Below are 15,716 nucleotides of genomic sequence, written 5' to 3' on the forward strand. Positions count from 1 at the left end.
AACTTACCATGCACGGTCAACGAGGCCCTGGCACTGATTTGTCCCACCGAATTGAGAGCCTCACACACATAGGTGCCCTCATCCTCTGGCACAATGTTGAAAATTTCCAAACCTTTGTCGTCGGGCTGTATGCTTACTCTGGATACGGGTATATTGCCTTCTTCCTTTTTCCACAAAATCTTTGGTGGTGGATCACCACCAACCGAACAATGAAATGTTGCCGTTTGTCCAGCCAGCATGGTTAGGTCTTGAGGTTTTTTCATAAAATAGGGTTTAACTGTAAAGAGAGAGGAGGAGGAGGAAAAACAAGAGCAATTAAAGTTTTTTGTTGCTGTTAAAATTAATAAAGTTCTGTTCTGTTAAGCCTTCTTATGTCCTGGTCTCCACACAGCAGGCCCAGGGACAAGTACATATATTCTTAAGGTTTTGAAGAGTTTTTGTTTTGGCTCTTGTGCTTCAACGGTCGGTCGGACGTTCGTTGGTCACAATGACACTTGAAATGTTAATATTGCTTAAGGTAAAGAAAAGTCGTAAACTTTTTCTTCAACATTGATGGGGTACTTCTTTACATTTCGTTGTTCATCAGCACCCCAACATCCCCTTTCACTCTCTACATATTCCACACACAAAGTAGAAGGAAATAAATGAGCCCCAGGTCTCAAGTTGTGGTCATCTATGGGGAAGTTTCAGAAAAAAACCCAGAAAGAAAAGAAAGAGGTAACCAACAAGCCAGCTGTTGGTTAATTGTACCTTCCTCCACCTCGCACCCCATGGACCACAACAAAATAAGATTGTAAAAATTATACCACTAATGACTTACTAAGACTTATTGTTTTTTAAGAAAAAAATTTATTATACACCAAACAAAAGCAGGACAAACCTACACATACTCACTCTCACATATACAGGAAGGAAATGTGCAGAAAACTTGAACTTACAAACACCAGCCACAACAGCTGCTTAAATGAGAGGGAGAGTGGAAGAAAAACGGAAACTGACCAGGACAACAAAAATAGTTTTCCGTTTTTAATGAAATCTTGTTGTGTGGCGAAGGCTACGGCGGAGGGTATGTAACAAAGTTAAAACTATTTGTTTATGTCACCGGAACAAGTGGTTGGTCAACAGATACTCTATTTTATTATTTTTTGTTTTGTTTTTTTTTTTTAAGAACATTAAAACTTTGTATCCGGCAGTTGTTAACACACTACAACGCACAGTGACAATGATCCGAACAGATGGATGGGGAGAAAAAAAATCAAAAATAAATTTCATTTTGTCAAAAATTTGTTGAAAAGTCGAAGTAACTGAAAGGGTTATTTATCTTTGAAAAGGTGATAATAATTTCAAAAATGCAATATAATTACAAAAAATGGTGCATACTTTTAGGGTTTGCTAAGACAAACAAAGTCAAAAAATTAAATAAAAACGGTGCATATTTTTAGGGTTCACAAATAGTATGGAAATATATCTCCAAAGATAAAATTAAAAAATGGGGCATACTCTAGGGGTTTGCTAGAACTGACAAACATAGCCTAAACAAATGAAAATTTAATTTAAAAAAATTATATAAATTCAAGGTTTAGAAACAGTAACAATGGTGCATATTTTTAGGGTTTTCTAAGACCTAGATAATTGGCTCTCTTATATCGAAATCCTATATAATCATATATTTAATGTTATAAATAGAAATAATTGATCAATTATTTTCAAGAACGAACAAATTAAAAATTATTAATATACTAAGCAAGTAAAAAGGGGAGGTTAAGTTCGGGTGGGGCCGAACTATTTCAACCCAATTTTCGGTATATTGGGGGGTTTATGAGGGAATTTTTCGACCAAATTCGCTGTACTGTAGTAATTGGAGTTCTTTTTTGGTAGCCAACATCTGCAATAAAAATTAGAAATGCGGGTCCATTTTTTCGGGTAGCCTCCATATAACGGAACCCCTTATTTTTGGATATTTTATAGTTTTTGAGCGCGGTTTTTAACTGAATTCACTGAAATTTTGTAGTTTGAGTGTTTATTAGGTAGCAAATAGTTCCACAAAAAATTATAAATATAGACCAATTTTTTCGGTTAGCCACCATATAAGGATATCCTCTAATTGTCAGTCTTTTGTGATTTTAGAGCGCGTTTTTCGATCGAATTCGCTGTAATTAAGAACTTTGAGTTCTTATTAGGTAGCAAATATCTCCACAAAAAATTATAAATATAGGCCAATTTTTTCGGGTAGCCACCATATAAGGGTACCCTCTAATTTTTGGTGTTTTGGGGTATTAGAGCAAATTTTTGACCGAATTCGCAGTAATTTAGTTTTTTGAGTTCTTATTGGGTAGCAAATCTCTTCACAAAAAATTATAAATATTGGTCCACTTTTTCGGATAGCCCCCATATAACGGTACCCTCTAATTTTCAGTATTTTGAGTGGGATTTTCTGACCAAATTCGCCAAAAATTGGTACTTTAGGTTTAGGTCTCCACCAAAAATTATAAATATAGGTCCACATTTTCGGATAGCCCCCATATTAACGTAGCCTCCCATTTGTAGTATTTTGGGGTTTTGAGCGCAGTTTTCAACTGAATTAACAGAAATCTGGTACTTTAAGGGAACCCCCGCCCCATTCTCCATTTTTTATTTTTAAGATTTTAAATGGGCTGGTAAATGAATACCAATGCTTGTTAAGGTTTGTAACTTGGCACATATATATTTGAAGATTTAAAGAAGAAGAAAAATAATTTACCAAAAGTTGTTGTTGTTGTTTTTTGGGTTCAAAGAAAAGTCCATATTTTCGATGGCGGGCATGATAACTCCTCACTGGAACATCGGAATCCGAAAATTCCAACTGTGTTAGAAAGAGGACATGTCTGGCTCTCGTATGAACTAGGATTATTGACTTCGCACAACAATTAACAAAATGGCGGAACTTTGAAAATTTTTTTATAGAAAATCGCCTATTTTTTACCACAAACTAAGTTAAAAAATAAGGAAGATCTTCACCGATTGGCTTTATCCTAGTTCATACGAGAGCTACACACTCCCAGAGAAACGTGTCAAAATTTGAAACCGATTGGATTACTAGTTTTTTGAGTTATCGTGCCCGCCATTCATTTTGAGAAAAACGCGTTTAAAGGTTGAGAAGCCCTTTAGCCGTCACTTGATGCTGACACAATAAATCGGCTATATCTTCAAGAGTTCTTGAGATTTTCACTTGAAATTTTGTAGGAACATTCTAGAATTAGAGTAGATTCGAATTAAATCAAAAAATTTTTTGACACCGAGAATGGGGGGGTCCCCTTAAGTTCTTATTCGGTACCAAAATCCTCCACTAAACTATACATACAGGTCCTCTTTTTCGGTTAGACCAATATAACGGTACCCCCAAATTGTCACTATTTTGTTGGTTTTGAGCAAGGTTTTAAACCGAATTCGCTGAAAAATTGTACTTTGGCTTCTTATTGAGTACTAAAATCATCCACGAAAAATTTTAAATTTAGATCTTTTTTGCAGGATATATGGGGGCTACATGTAAGGATACCCTGCAAATTGTTTGGGCATTTTGGTGGTTTTCAATTGAGATCGCTATAATTTTGAATTTTCGGTTCTTATTGTGTAATGGAAATCTCCACTAAAAATTATAGTTATATTAAAGCCAATACCGAAATTTTCGGTATCGTTAATATGGACCTACTGGAGTAAATATTTATAATTTTTGGTATGGTGACTTTGTAGCCAATGCCAATACAAAATAAAAAATTCAGCTATTTTGGTTACAAAATAGCTGAATTCTTTAAAATTCTTAAATTTGTGAGGTACCGTTATTTTAGGACTTCCTTAAAAAATCTGACCCATATTTGGAATTTTTGATAGGAAAATTTGCTGCTAACCACAGAGAACACAAAATATCAAATTGCAGCAAATTCGGATGAAAAGAGTACCCAAAATTCCACATATGGAGGGGTTCCTTTATATGGGGGGATTACCCTAAAAAGAGGACCAACATTTTTCATTTTTGATGCAAAGATTTCCTACACAAGGATTTACTACCCTATAAATTCCCTAAATATTCAATTACAGCCTCTTCAGTTTAAAAACGTGCCCTAAGTACCGAATATTGGAGGTTGGCGTTGTATGGGTGTCAAACAAAAACATGGATCAATCCTGCGAGTAGAGACAATGTTTATGGAAAATTTCACAACCTAGTCATAAATATTGCGAGGTCGTGATTTCAACAGACGGACATAGCTAAATGAAATCATTTTTTTTCTGATCCAGAATTTTGGGGTCTCCGGCGGATTTTTTTTTGAGATATTGCAAATGGAATGACAAATTTGAGATAGGATTGAAGGTAGGAGGGTATAAAAATAAAAAAATTATTCTGTGAGAATTAAGATTTTTTTTAACCATATTTCATTATTTAATCTTTAATATTTTTCTTATAAATAAAATTTTCATACCAAATAAATTTCCCAAAATTTTAAAACATTTTCTTTAAAATTCCTCCACCTCATCCTTTGGTTTATTATTTTGTCTGCATGCAAAATCTGTGTAAATCAAACAATTATTTGGTTAAATAAACCACAATAAAGGAAAAATCACAAACAACAACAAAAAGAAAACAATAACAAGACAAAACACACATAACGCTAAAAAAATGCCATATTCGTAATTGAACAAACAAAAACAAATGAAAAAGAAAACAAAAAAAAAACATAGATGGATATTTTATAACACCACGGCATACAGTAAAGGAGGAAAAGTGGGGAAATATATATTTTGGGGTTTTGTTTCATATATTTCCACACCCAAAGCCGTGGCGCTTTAAGTTTTCCATTTTCATGTTTTCTGTTTGTATTTTGTTAGGTATGTCGTTGTTGAAGTCATCGTCGTCAGTGATAACAATTTTCCGATGTATTTTTAAATGGCAATGCCGGCACAGCGGCACAACAAGATATCGTCAACATATCACTCACCGCATCTTTTAGTGTATGTTAACAAGGGCCAAAGAGGGGAGGTAGGCGAAGAGAGTAAGCCAAAATATTGAAAATATCCAAAGAAAACGTATCACAAATATTTGTATTGTGAAAAATAAACGAAATTCCCCTGATGGCGCCAAACTTTCAACTCTTGCAAGCAATGATGGTGTTGCACCGGCATCGCCACACACCCACCCCCCCTCCGTCCTAACCACTTGAAATGTATCTGCCGACAACAGCGAGCGAACGACCGATCGACTTCTCCTTGAGTGCAAGTAAGCTATGCGATACATTGCCAAGATGGCTAGATATCCAACCGAGTGTAATGTTATATAAATAACCCCGGAGAGCATATGACGGAGGAGAAGAAGTATTTTGGGATATGTGGTGTGTATGTGGGACCGTGATATATTGATGTCGATTTCAAAGATTTTGGATATTGCTTGAATTATTTTGTTGTCTTATGGATTTTTTTCATCGGTGATACAAACAATAATATTTTAAAGAGTTTATAAAGGGGAATAAAGGGGAAGTGTATTTAATAAAAAAAAATTAAGCCGATAGGATAGAAAACGACTTCTTTACCTTTGCAAAAAATTGTAAAATTTTTATAAAAAAAAACATTTTTATGAAAAAAATTATATATTTTATAAAAAAATATAGATTATTTTTATAAAAAAGGCGAATTTTTTATAAAAAAAAATACATGTCTAAAATATCTAAAATTTTAATAAAAAATAAAATATTTTATAATTTTCGTTTTAAATCTTAATATTTTTTATGACAAGAAAAATTATCAATATGGAAAATTAAAAAAAAAGAGATGTGAGATATTTTTTTGTGTGTTTTCGAGATTTTTGTATAAATTATATTAAATAAATTAACTTGTTTCAAAATAAAGTTAAAGAAATTAGGCATTTTAAAAACCAATCAATCATAAAACAAATTAAAATAAAATACATTTTCAGTTATATTAAATTTTTGTATGAAAAAAGTGTAATATAACTGAAAATGTATTTTATTTTAATTTGTTTTATGATTGAATAATCCTCATTTGTATATAACAGAATTTAAAATATTTACAAACAATTATAACTTTTTGTAAAAATTTTTATAGCAATAAAAAACATTTCTATACAAATTTTAAGTTATTAAAAAAAAAAAACAAAACAACATTTTTAAATTAAAACTAAACCAATTTTTATAAAAATTAAAAATGTTTACAAAAAAGTAAAAAATAAAATTATAATTTTTTACAGAAATTATAAAATGTTTATAAAAACAGTTTTTTAATATTTCTTAATTTTTTTATAAAAAAGATCTTTTCATAAAATATATTTATTTTGTTTACAGAATAAATATTGAATTTTTTATGAAATAATTTTTTTTATAAAAAATATTGAAATTTTTAATTTAAATAATATTGAAATTTTAAATATTAAATGTATTTAATAAAAAAATGAATTGTATAAAAAATATATTACAAGAAATTTTGGTTTTTTACAAACAAATTAAAAATGTGTTTCAAAAGTTATTATGTTTTCATTTCCTTTGGTTTTTCATAAAAAATATTAATTTTTTAATAATTGATTTTTTTAAGTAAATACTGAAAAATATTGAAATTTTTTGTATATATTAAATTTTTATTATATATAATTATTTAAAAAAATAACTCAATATTTTTTATGAAAACATTAAGAATTTCTATAAAGACGTATACGTACGTATATAATTTGAAATAACAAAGCATATTTTTTCATTGCTTTATTTTTTTTAATAAAGATTTTGTTATTAATATCGTTAATATTTTTTAAAAACATAAAAAACTGACTTTTATAATAATTATTGAAATTTCTATAAAAATTATTGAAAAATACTCCCATTTTTTTAATAAAAATTATGAAATATTTTAATAAAAAATGTTTAATAAAAAAAATATTGAAAAAATTTATACTGGGATTACTCATGTCCATATATCTAAAAATTACCGAATTTCTTTTAAATGATTGATTTTTATAAAAAAAAAATATTGATTTTTTATAAAAAAATATTTTGTATAAAAATTATTGAAATTGTTAATATAAAAATGTAATTTTTTCAATATTATTTTTTTTAAAAAAAATTATAAAAAAAATTTGAATTTTTTCATAAAAAAAAAATAAAAATGTGTTCGTAAAATTTATAATGTTTTTTAGAAACCCTTTTTTTAAAGAAATATTTAAGTTTATAATTGATTTTTTTTTCTTTCTATAAAATAAATATTTATTTTTTTTATAAAAAAATATTAACATTTTTTGTATAAAAAATTTATAAATATAAAAATATTACAAATTTTTTATAACATTAACGAAAAAATATATTTTTTAATAAAATATTTTTATTTTTTGTTAATAAGGTTTCCATTTTTTATAAGTATTAAAAAGTTCTTTCAAATGTATTTTTTATAAAAAAAAAAATATTAAGACTATCCTATACAAATTCTGAAAATTTTTAATGAAAATTTTTATTGTATATAAATTATAATTTTTTCAGTTGCTAAAGTTTTTTAGTAACTATGTTTGAAAATTAATAAAAATCAATATTTATATTTACAAAGGACAAATTTATATATTTTTTTTTTATATAAAAATTTTCTATATTTCCTAAAGAACTGAATTTTAATAGAATAACTATTTTTTATAATTATTCTATATGTTTTCATATTTTAGGAAATTTTTAGTTTTGTTTTTTTTTAATATATAATTTTTTCTAAAGAAATTGTTCTCCTATTTAAGATTTTTTGAAAATTTTATTTTTTATAATTATTCTATATGTTTTCATATTTTAGGAAATTTTTAGTTTTGTTTTTTTTTAATATATAATTTTTTCTAAAGAAATTGTTCTCCTATTTAAGATTTTTTGAAAATCTTTACCAAATCTACAGCTATCCTGTGGCATTGATAGCTATCGCCTATCATTCCTCTAACGCCACAACAAAGTTTCCAAATTCCCTTGCTATTAATTTAAACGCTTTACGATTATTAGACAAATATATTGACAAAGTCAATGCGAGAAACATAGGGAAAGGAGGAAGATATTTGTCGCACAGACTGGTTAGACTGCCAAAAAAAAATGTCCACTGCACATTTGCATTTTTTTCCTAACTCAACACTAAAACCAAGCCAAATACTCGTATATACAAGGAGAGAGGGAGGGAGAAATAGCGTGAGAGTATATTAAAGCCACATGTTTTTATTACCATCAGGAAATAATTCTGGTGACATTTGTGATGGTGGTATTATGACTTTGCTCCAGTTTTTTGTCTTCTTCTTCAAGAGTTTTTATGAATTTGCCTTCATTTAAATGTTGAATATTTGTCTTCATGTCGTATAAGAAAAAATCTTCTATTAGTTTTTTCTTATTCTACAGTAAAAAATCGTGCCAAATCCTGCTGTGCATCTTTTATTTTTTTATTTTGTTGTTTTTATTTGTTATTGTCACAGTTGTTATTTTTTTCGAATATTGTTTGAAGTGATTTTCATTTCTTTGAGTGCTAGAATTTTTATTTTTTTCATATTTGGTAGTTATGTTTGGGATTTTGATTTTTATTTGATTGTTCTTTTTTTCTGTTTGTTTGCCTTAGCAAGACTCTGAATCTGTTGTAGAATTTTCACTGTTTGGAGTAAAGGAATTCTAAAGTCTGTCTATAAGTTGTACAGGATTTTTGTGTGAACTTCAAAATAGTTAAATTTTATGTGAAGAGGATGATGGCAGTTCTTTTGTTTGCCAGTAGTCTAGATTGTGGGTAATTTGAAGTAATTCTAAAGACGATTTTTATTACGTCTTTAGAATTACTTCAAATTACCTACAATATAGACTATATGCAAACAAAAGAACTTCCATCATCCTCATATTTTTTGAATATTTAAAAAAAAAAATTAAAACATATATTTTTATACCCTACACATCTAAGTTTGTCAGGGTATTATAGCTTTGTGCAGCCCCAAGAGTTTGTAACGACGCGAAATATTGATCCTATACCCACCTTTAAGTATACCGATCGTCATATCTCGACGTCTGTCCGTCTGTCCATTATAATTTATAAACACGATACATGCCACAGTTATGGACCAATCTTCATGAAATTTTGAATGTAGGATGGGTTCGGCCCAATGAAGACCCCTATTGTTTTTGGTAAATATCGTTTAATATTTAGGGGATGAAATGGACCAAATACTTAAAATTTTTCGGTTTTTCTGGTCGCTGAGAGGCCGCAATTATTGCCCAAACACCGCGAATTTCTACATGGAGAAGGGGATTGGGCCAAAGAATAAGCATGCCTGTCAATATTTAGCGGGTCAAATCGACCCTGACTTTTGTGTGAAAAATGACAAAATTTGTATTCTATGGCGTATATATTTGCCCCTGAAGGACCTACACCCGAGAAGTTGATAGTATATCCAAGAGGAGTGGTTGGCCTTTAAATTGAAACCAATTTTGTCGTATGTACTCGGATGTGGGAGTTACACTTAAATATTTACAGGTGCTTACTTATTCAGATATTATTTAATAAACCATTGCCACACTAGAGGGCGGAAATATAGAGCTGATCGCTTTAAAATGTTCCATGAGATTCCAGTTATGGTCAATGACAACGCCTTTAATTTTCGGTGATGATCAGATAATAATTTGGGGATGAAGTGGACCGAAAACTTATTTTTTTGTATTCAATGTATAGGCTACAATTATAAGCCGAACATCACAACCCAACCCACGGTGAAGGGAAAATGGACAAGTAATTAGAAGGGCTGTACTGAATATTGGTAATATTCGGAAAATATGTCAGTGTAAGGAAGATGTGCTGTTGACCTCTAATCGGGCAAGATGGGGCAACTATCATGAAATATTACCCAGGCTCGGAATACAAATCCGCAGAAAGATAGAGTTCTATGGTAGCTGTGTAGGGTATCGTATGGTCGGCCCCGTCCGACTATACTGCTCCGCTCACTGGTTTTTGAATATTTTTTTGAAAAAAAAAATGAAAACATTTATTTTTATACCCTATGTTGTCAGGGTATTATAGCTTTGTACAGCCCCAAGAGTTTGTAACGCCGCGAAATATATTTTTCGGTGATGATCAGATAATATTGGGATGAGGTGGACCGAAAACATAATAAGTTGTGTGTTTTCTAGTCAATATATAGGCCACAATTGAAAATCGAACATCATAACACAACCCACCGTGAAGGGAATCTGGACAAGTAATTACAAGGGATTTACTGAATATTAGTAATATTTGTTGACCTCTAGTCGGTCAAGAGGGTGCAAATATAGCGAAATATTTTCCATGTTCAGAATATATAACCACAGAAAGTTAGATTTTCGTGGAAGTTGTGTAGGATATCATATGGTCGGCCCCGTCCCACTATACTGCTTTGCTCACTGGTTTATTCTTAAAATTATTATTTTTTTTTTTTCAAATATATTTTTTCCCAAAAATATATATATATATTTTACATAGAATTTGTCAGTTAAGTTACATTTTACACCTTTTGCAAGACAAAATGCTTAACCTTAGAAGTAAAAAAAAAATTTACAGCCTAAAAGTATGCAATGTTTTGTGTTCATAAAACCTTCCAAATTTTCCCCTTCAAGAAAAAAGTGTGTCCCTTAGTCAATCATTTCCATCCATCAAATATTCACAAACCCCTCATCAACTATTCCCACGAAATCATAAATGTTAACAGCTTCCGCCGTTAGCCACACCTACACACACACACGCGCGTTTACATGTGTCAGCAGCAAATGACCGACCGGTAGCATTCCCCCGAACTACCTACGACGACGAAGGCATCATCAAAACATAATGGTCATCTCTTTACAGCAACACAATCCGCAAAGGCAATTTTATCGCATCTTAACAAACCTGATCACGTTTAGGTACTATGTACATCGCCTTCTCCTTCCACTCCAACATACGAACACATTTCCGAGAAGTATCATTCATTCATATTTTGTATACAAAGAGAGCGGGAGAGAGAGAGGCAACAAAACAATATTCCCTAAACGTTACGTTCGATGATGATGTCCGCCGTTCGTTCTTTTTACCGTTGTAGAATATCAAATCACTTGTATCACCATCACTTCAATCAAACCGTAGTGGACTCTCGTGTTTTTGGTATGAAAGTAAGTACATGTGTAGGTGTGTGTATACAACTTACCTTCGACAATTAGTTTAGCATAACTGGACTCTCGGGTACCGACAATATTTTGAGCGATACACTTATAGTTGCCCTCATCAATTGGTTCAACGTTGCTTATCAATAAATTGCCACCATCGACAATGCGTATACGTGATGTGGTTCCATAAGATTTTGTCTTCAAATCGTCCAGAGGCACACCATCCTGGGGGTGTTGCGTTTTTTCGGCGATGATGAAACGAAGAATGTTGAAGAGAAAAAAAGAAGAGAAGAGAGAAAAAAATAAACATGAGTATGAGAGGTGATATTTTTGGGGGTTATCATTTCTGAAATGAAATTGTCTTATATTTGCTTTATGGTTTATTTTCATATAAATATGTATGTATGTGTGTGGGTGTGTAGATATATTTCGGTTATTATTTTTTTTTTTTTGTTTGCACTACTACTGCACTTATGAGAGTTATAAGATTTCATATGCGCCATAAGTCATGCATCATAAGTATTGAGAATTGGATTTCTTTCGAATGGAAAAAATAAAAGAAAAGGATCATCGCACAAATGGCTGGCTTCTTTTTAAGTCAAATTTAGTTTGTTGACGAACGGAATATTTTTTTTGAAAGCTTTGATAAATATTTTTGAAACATATATGGTAATATCATTGAAAGTTATTCTAGGACCCTTTCAAGATTATTCTTAAAATATAATTAGGGACTATTGTAAAAAAAAAATATTTTTTCTATTTTAGTGATTTTTATACCCTACACAACTATGTTGTCAGGGTATTATAGCTTTGTGCAGCCCCAAGAGTTTGTAACGCCGCGAAATATTGGTCCTAGACCCACCTTTAAGTATACCGATCGGTATATCTCGACTAGCTGAGTCGATCTAGACATGTGTGTCCGTCCGTCCGTCTATTATAATTTGTAAACACGATACAGGCCACAGTTATGGATCAATCTTCCCGAAATTTTGCATGTAGGATGGGTTCTGGCCAATGAAGACCCCTAAAGGTCGGTTAATATTTAGATGATAAAATGGACCAAAAAAACATTATTTTTGTCTGATTTTCTGGCCGCTCCAGAGGCCGCAATTATGGCCCAAACATCGCGAATTTTCACATGGAGAACGGGATCGGGTCAAAGAATAAGCATGCCTGTTTTGATAAAGATCTGTCAATATTTTGCGGATCAAATGGACCTTGACTTTTGTGTGAAAAATTCTGGCCGCTCCAAAGGCCGCAATTATGGCCCAAACATAGCGAATTTTCACAAGGAGAACGGGATCGGGTCATAGAATAAGCATGCCTGTTTTGATAAAGATCGGTCAATATTTGGCGGGTCAAATAGACCTTGACATTTGTGTGAAAAATGACAAAATGTGTGTTCTATAGCGTATATATTTAACCCTGAAGGACATAGACGCGAGAAGTTGATAGTATATCCAAGAAAACGGTTGACCTTTAAATTGATACCAATTATATTGTCGTATGTTCTCGGATGTGGGAGTTACACTTAAATATTTGCAGGTGTTTACGTATTCAGATATTATATATTAACCCATTACAACACCAGAGGGTTCGCCCTCTGGCTGATCGCTTTGGAATTTCCATGAGGTTCCAGTTATCGCCAAGGACAACGTCTATATTTTCTGTGGTGATCAGATAATAATTTTGGGATGAAGTGGATCGAAAACTTAATTTGTAATTATATGCCGAACATCAAAACACAACCCACGGCGAATGGAATATGGACAAGTACCGAATATTAGAAATATTCGGAAAATATGTCAGTGTAAGGAAGAGGTTCGGTTGACCTCTAATCGGACAAGAGGGTGCAACTATCACGAAATTTTGGCCAGGCTCGGAATAAAAATCCGCAGAAAGTTAAAGCCACGTGGTAGTTGTGTAGGGTATCGTATGGTCGGGCCCATCCGACTATACTGCTCCGCGCTCACTGGTTTTAAATATATATTTTCAATGTCTATCTAGACGGGTAGAATTTTTAAGAATAGTTTTGGAAATTCTAGCTATAAGCCTGATAAGGCCTAGTAGGGGCTATACTTGTAAGGCCTAGTAGCGGCTATATTTTAAAATATATTTAGTCAATTTTTATACCCTCCACCATAGTATGGAGGGTATATAAGTTTTGTTTTTCCGACCCTATAAATTATCCATATTCTTGATCAGCGTAAAATTCTGTGACGATCATGCATGTCCGTCTGCCTGTTGTAATCACGAATTGCGATAGATCGCAAAAAAATTTTGTATATCGTCGTCTTTTGTCTGCAGGCAAATCATGTTCGATGATGGGCAACATCGGTCCACGTTTAGGCATAGCTCCCATATAAAGGTACCCCAAATTTTCGGTATTTTGAAGTTCTTGAGCGCGTTTTTCAACTGAATTCGCTGAAATCACTCTACTAAAAATTTTAAATATGGGTCAATTTTTTCGTATAACCCCCGTATAAGGGCACACCCAATTTTTGCGGAATTTTTTGGGGGTTTTATCGCATTTTCCAATCGAATTCGCTGAAATTCGGTACTTTGGGTTCTTATTGGGTAACAAATCTCCGTACTAAAAATTTTAAATATGTGTCCATTTTTTCGGATAGCCCCCATACAGGGGTACACCCAATTTTTGCGGAATTTTTGGGGTTTTTATCGCATTTTTCAACCGAGTTCGCTGAAATTTGGTACTTTGGGTTCTTATTGGGTAACAAATCTTCGTACTAAAAATTATAAATATAGGTCCAATTTTCGGTATTTTAAGGTGCGTTTTTCACGCGTTTTTCAAATGAAATCGCTGAAATTTGCTACATTGAGTTATTATTGGGTAGCAAATCACTCAACTAAAAATTTTAAATATGGGTCCATTTTTTCGGATGGCCCCCATATAAGGGTACATCCAATTTTGCGGAATTTTTGGGGTTTTTATCGAATTTTTCGAACGAATTCGATGAAATTCGGTGCTTTGGGTTCTTATTGGGTAACAAATCACCGTACTAAAAATTATAAATATAGGTCCATTTTTTCAGATAGCCCCCATTAAGGGTACCCCCAATTTTCGGTATTTTAAGGTTCTTGAGCGCGTTTTCAACTGAATTCGCTGAAATTTGGTACTTTGAATTTTTATTGGGTAGCAAATCTCTCCACTAAAAATTTTAAATATGGGTCCATTTTTTCGCATAGCCCCCATATAAGGGTACACCCAGTTTTGCGGAATTTTTGAGGTTTTTATCGCATTTTTCGACCGAATTCACTGAAATTTGGTACTTTGGGTTCTTATTGGATAGCAAATCTCCGTACTAAAAATTATAAATATAGGTCCATTTTTTCGGATAGCCCCATATAAGGGTACCCCCAATTTTCGGTATTTTAAGGTTCTTGAGCGGGGTTTTCAACTAAATTCGCTGAAATTTGGTACTTTTAAATATAGGTCAATTTTTTCGCATAGCCCCCATATAAGGGTACGCCCAATTTTGCGGAATTTTTGGGGTTTTTATCGCATTTTTCAAGCGAATTCGCTGAAATTTGGTACTTTGGGTTCTTATTGGGTAGCAAATCTCCGTACTAAAAATTATAAATATAGGTCCATTTTTTCGGATAGCCCCCATATAAGGGTACCCCAAATTTTCGGTATTTTCAGGTTCTTGAGCTCGTTTTTCAACTGAATTCGCTGAAATTCGGTACATTGAGTTATTATTGGATAGCAAATCACTCCACTAAAAATTTTAAATATGGGTCCATTTTTTCGCATAGCCCCCATATAAGGGTACCCCCAATTTTCGGTATTTTGGGGTTCTTGGGCACGTTTTTCAACCGAATTAGTGTAATTTGGTATTTGGTAGTCGCATATGGTAGCAAATATTCCCACCAAAAATTATAAATGTTCACCCCCCTTTTAGGGGTAGTTCTCATATAACCCCCCTTCTTATATTAAATTCGTTACTGATTAGTTCCATGTGTTGGTGTTGTCCCCATGTAGGCGTCTTCTACCATAGTATAGGGGATATTCATTACACGAAATAGTCAGTTTTACCCTACAAATTATGGAATTCTATCGTGATAAAAAAACTCGAAGCTGACGATAATGAAATATATCGGCCAGCAATTAGGCATCTCCCACATATAATTATGCCTCCTGAAGGAAAGAATTGAGACACAAAACTCAAATGTTGGGTTCGAAATTGACATATGTCGGTCATTAATTGGGCATAGCCCTCATATAGCTAACAACCCCAAATATTCGCTAAATCCTAAAATAAATTCTAATATTTACTTCCACATTTAAAATCCACATTGCCATGATGTTCCATCATGTCTACTTTGTTTTTACTTTTTTATAAAGAAATAAAAAAAACAAAAACAACAACAACATAAAAAACAATTGTAGTATTATTCAAATTCCATTCCATCTTGTATTTTTGCTATTTTTTTTTTTGGAAATAAATTTTGCATGACATTTCCATTTTCTGGCGAAAGTCCTAACTCCATCCCATCCTTTATTATTTGGATTGGCACACACACACACAGGTGTCGTTAACCAAAACAAAATGGAAAATGAAT

At 32.1% G+C, this 15,716-nt stretch overlaps 1 protein-coding gene across 1 annotated transcript in view; it reads right to left on the reverse strand.

The window, feature by feature from the left end:
• Window positions 1–15,716, reverse strand: part of LOC133336311 (roundabout homolog 2) — a gene marked incomplete at both ends in the record, with an annotated part of 91,713 nt that overhangs the window by 48,113 nt on the left and 27,884 nt on the right. Inside the window, 2 exons of the mRNA XM_061544601.1 lie at window positions 8–277; window positions 11,174–11,357. Coding sequence (XP_061400585.1) covers window positions 8–277; window positions 11,174–11,357 — 454 coding nt within the window. The remainder of the gene's footprint in view (window positions 1–7; window positions 278–11,173; window positions 11,358–15,716) is intronic.

This window comes from Musca vetustissima, unplaced genomic scaffold, assembly GCF_032173495.1.
Source record: "Musca vetustissima isolate MV318-11 ecotype Yass unplaced genomic scaffold, APGP_CSIRO_Mvet_v1 utg35638, whole genome shotgun sequence".
NCBI classification, from domain to species: domain Eukaryota; kingdom Metazoa; phylum Arthropoda; class Insecta; order Diptera; family Muscidae; genus Musca; species Musca vetustissima.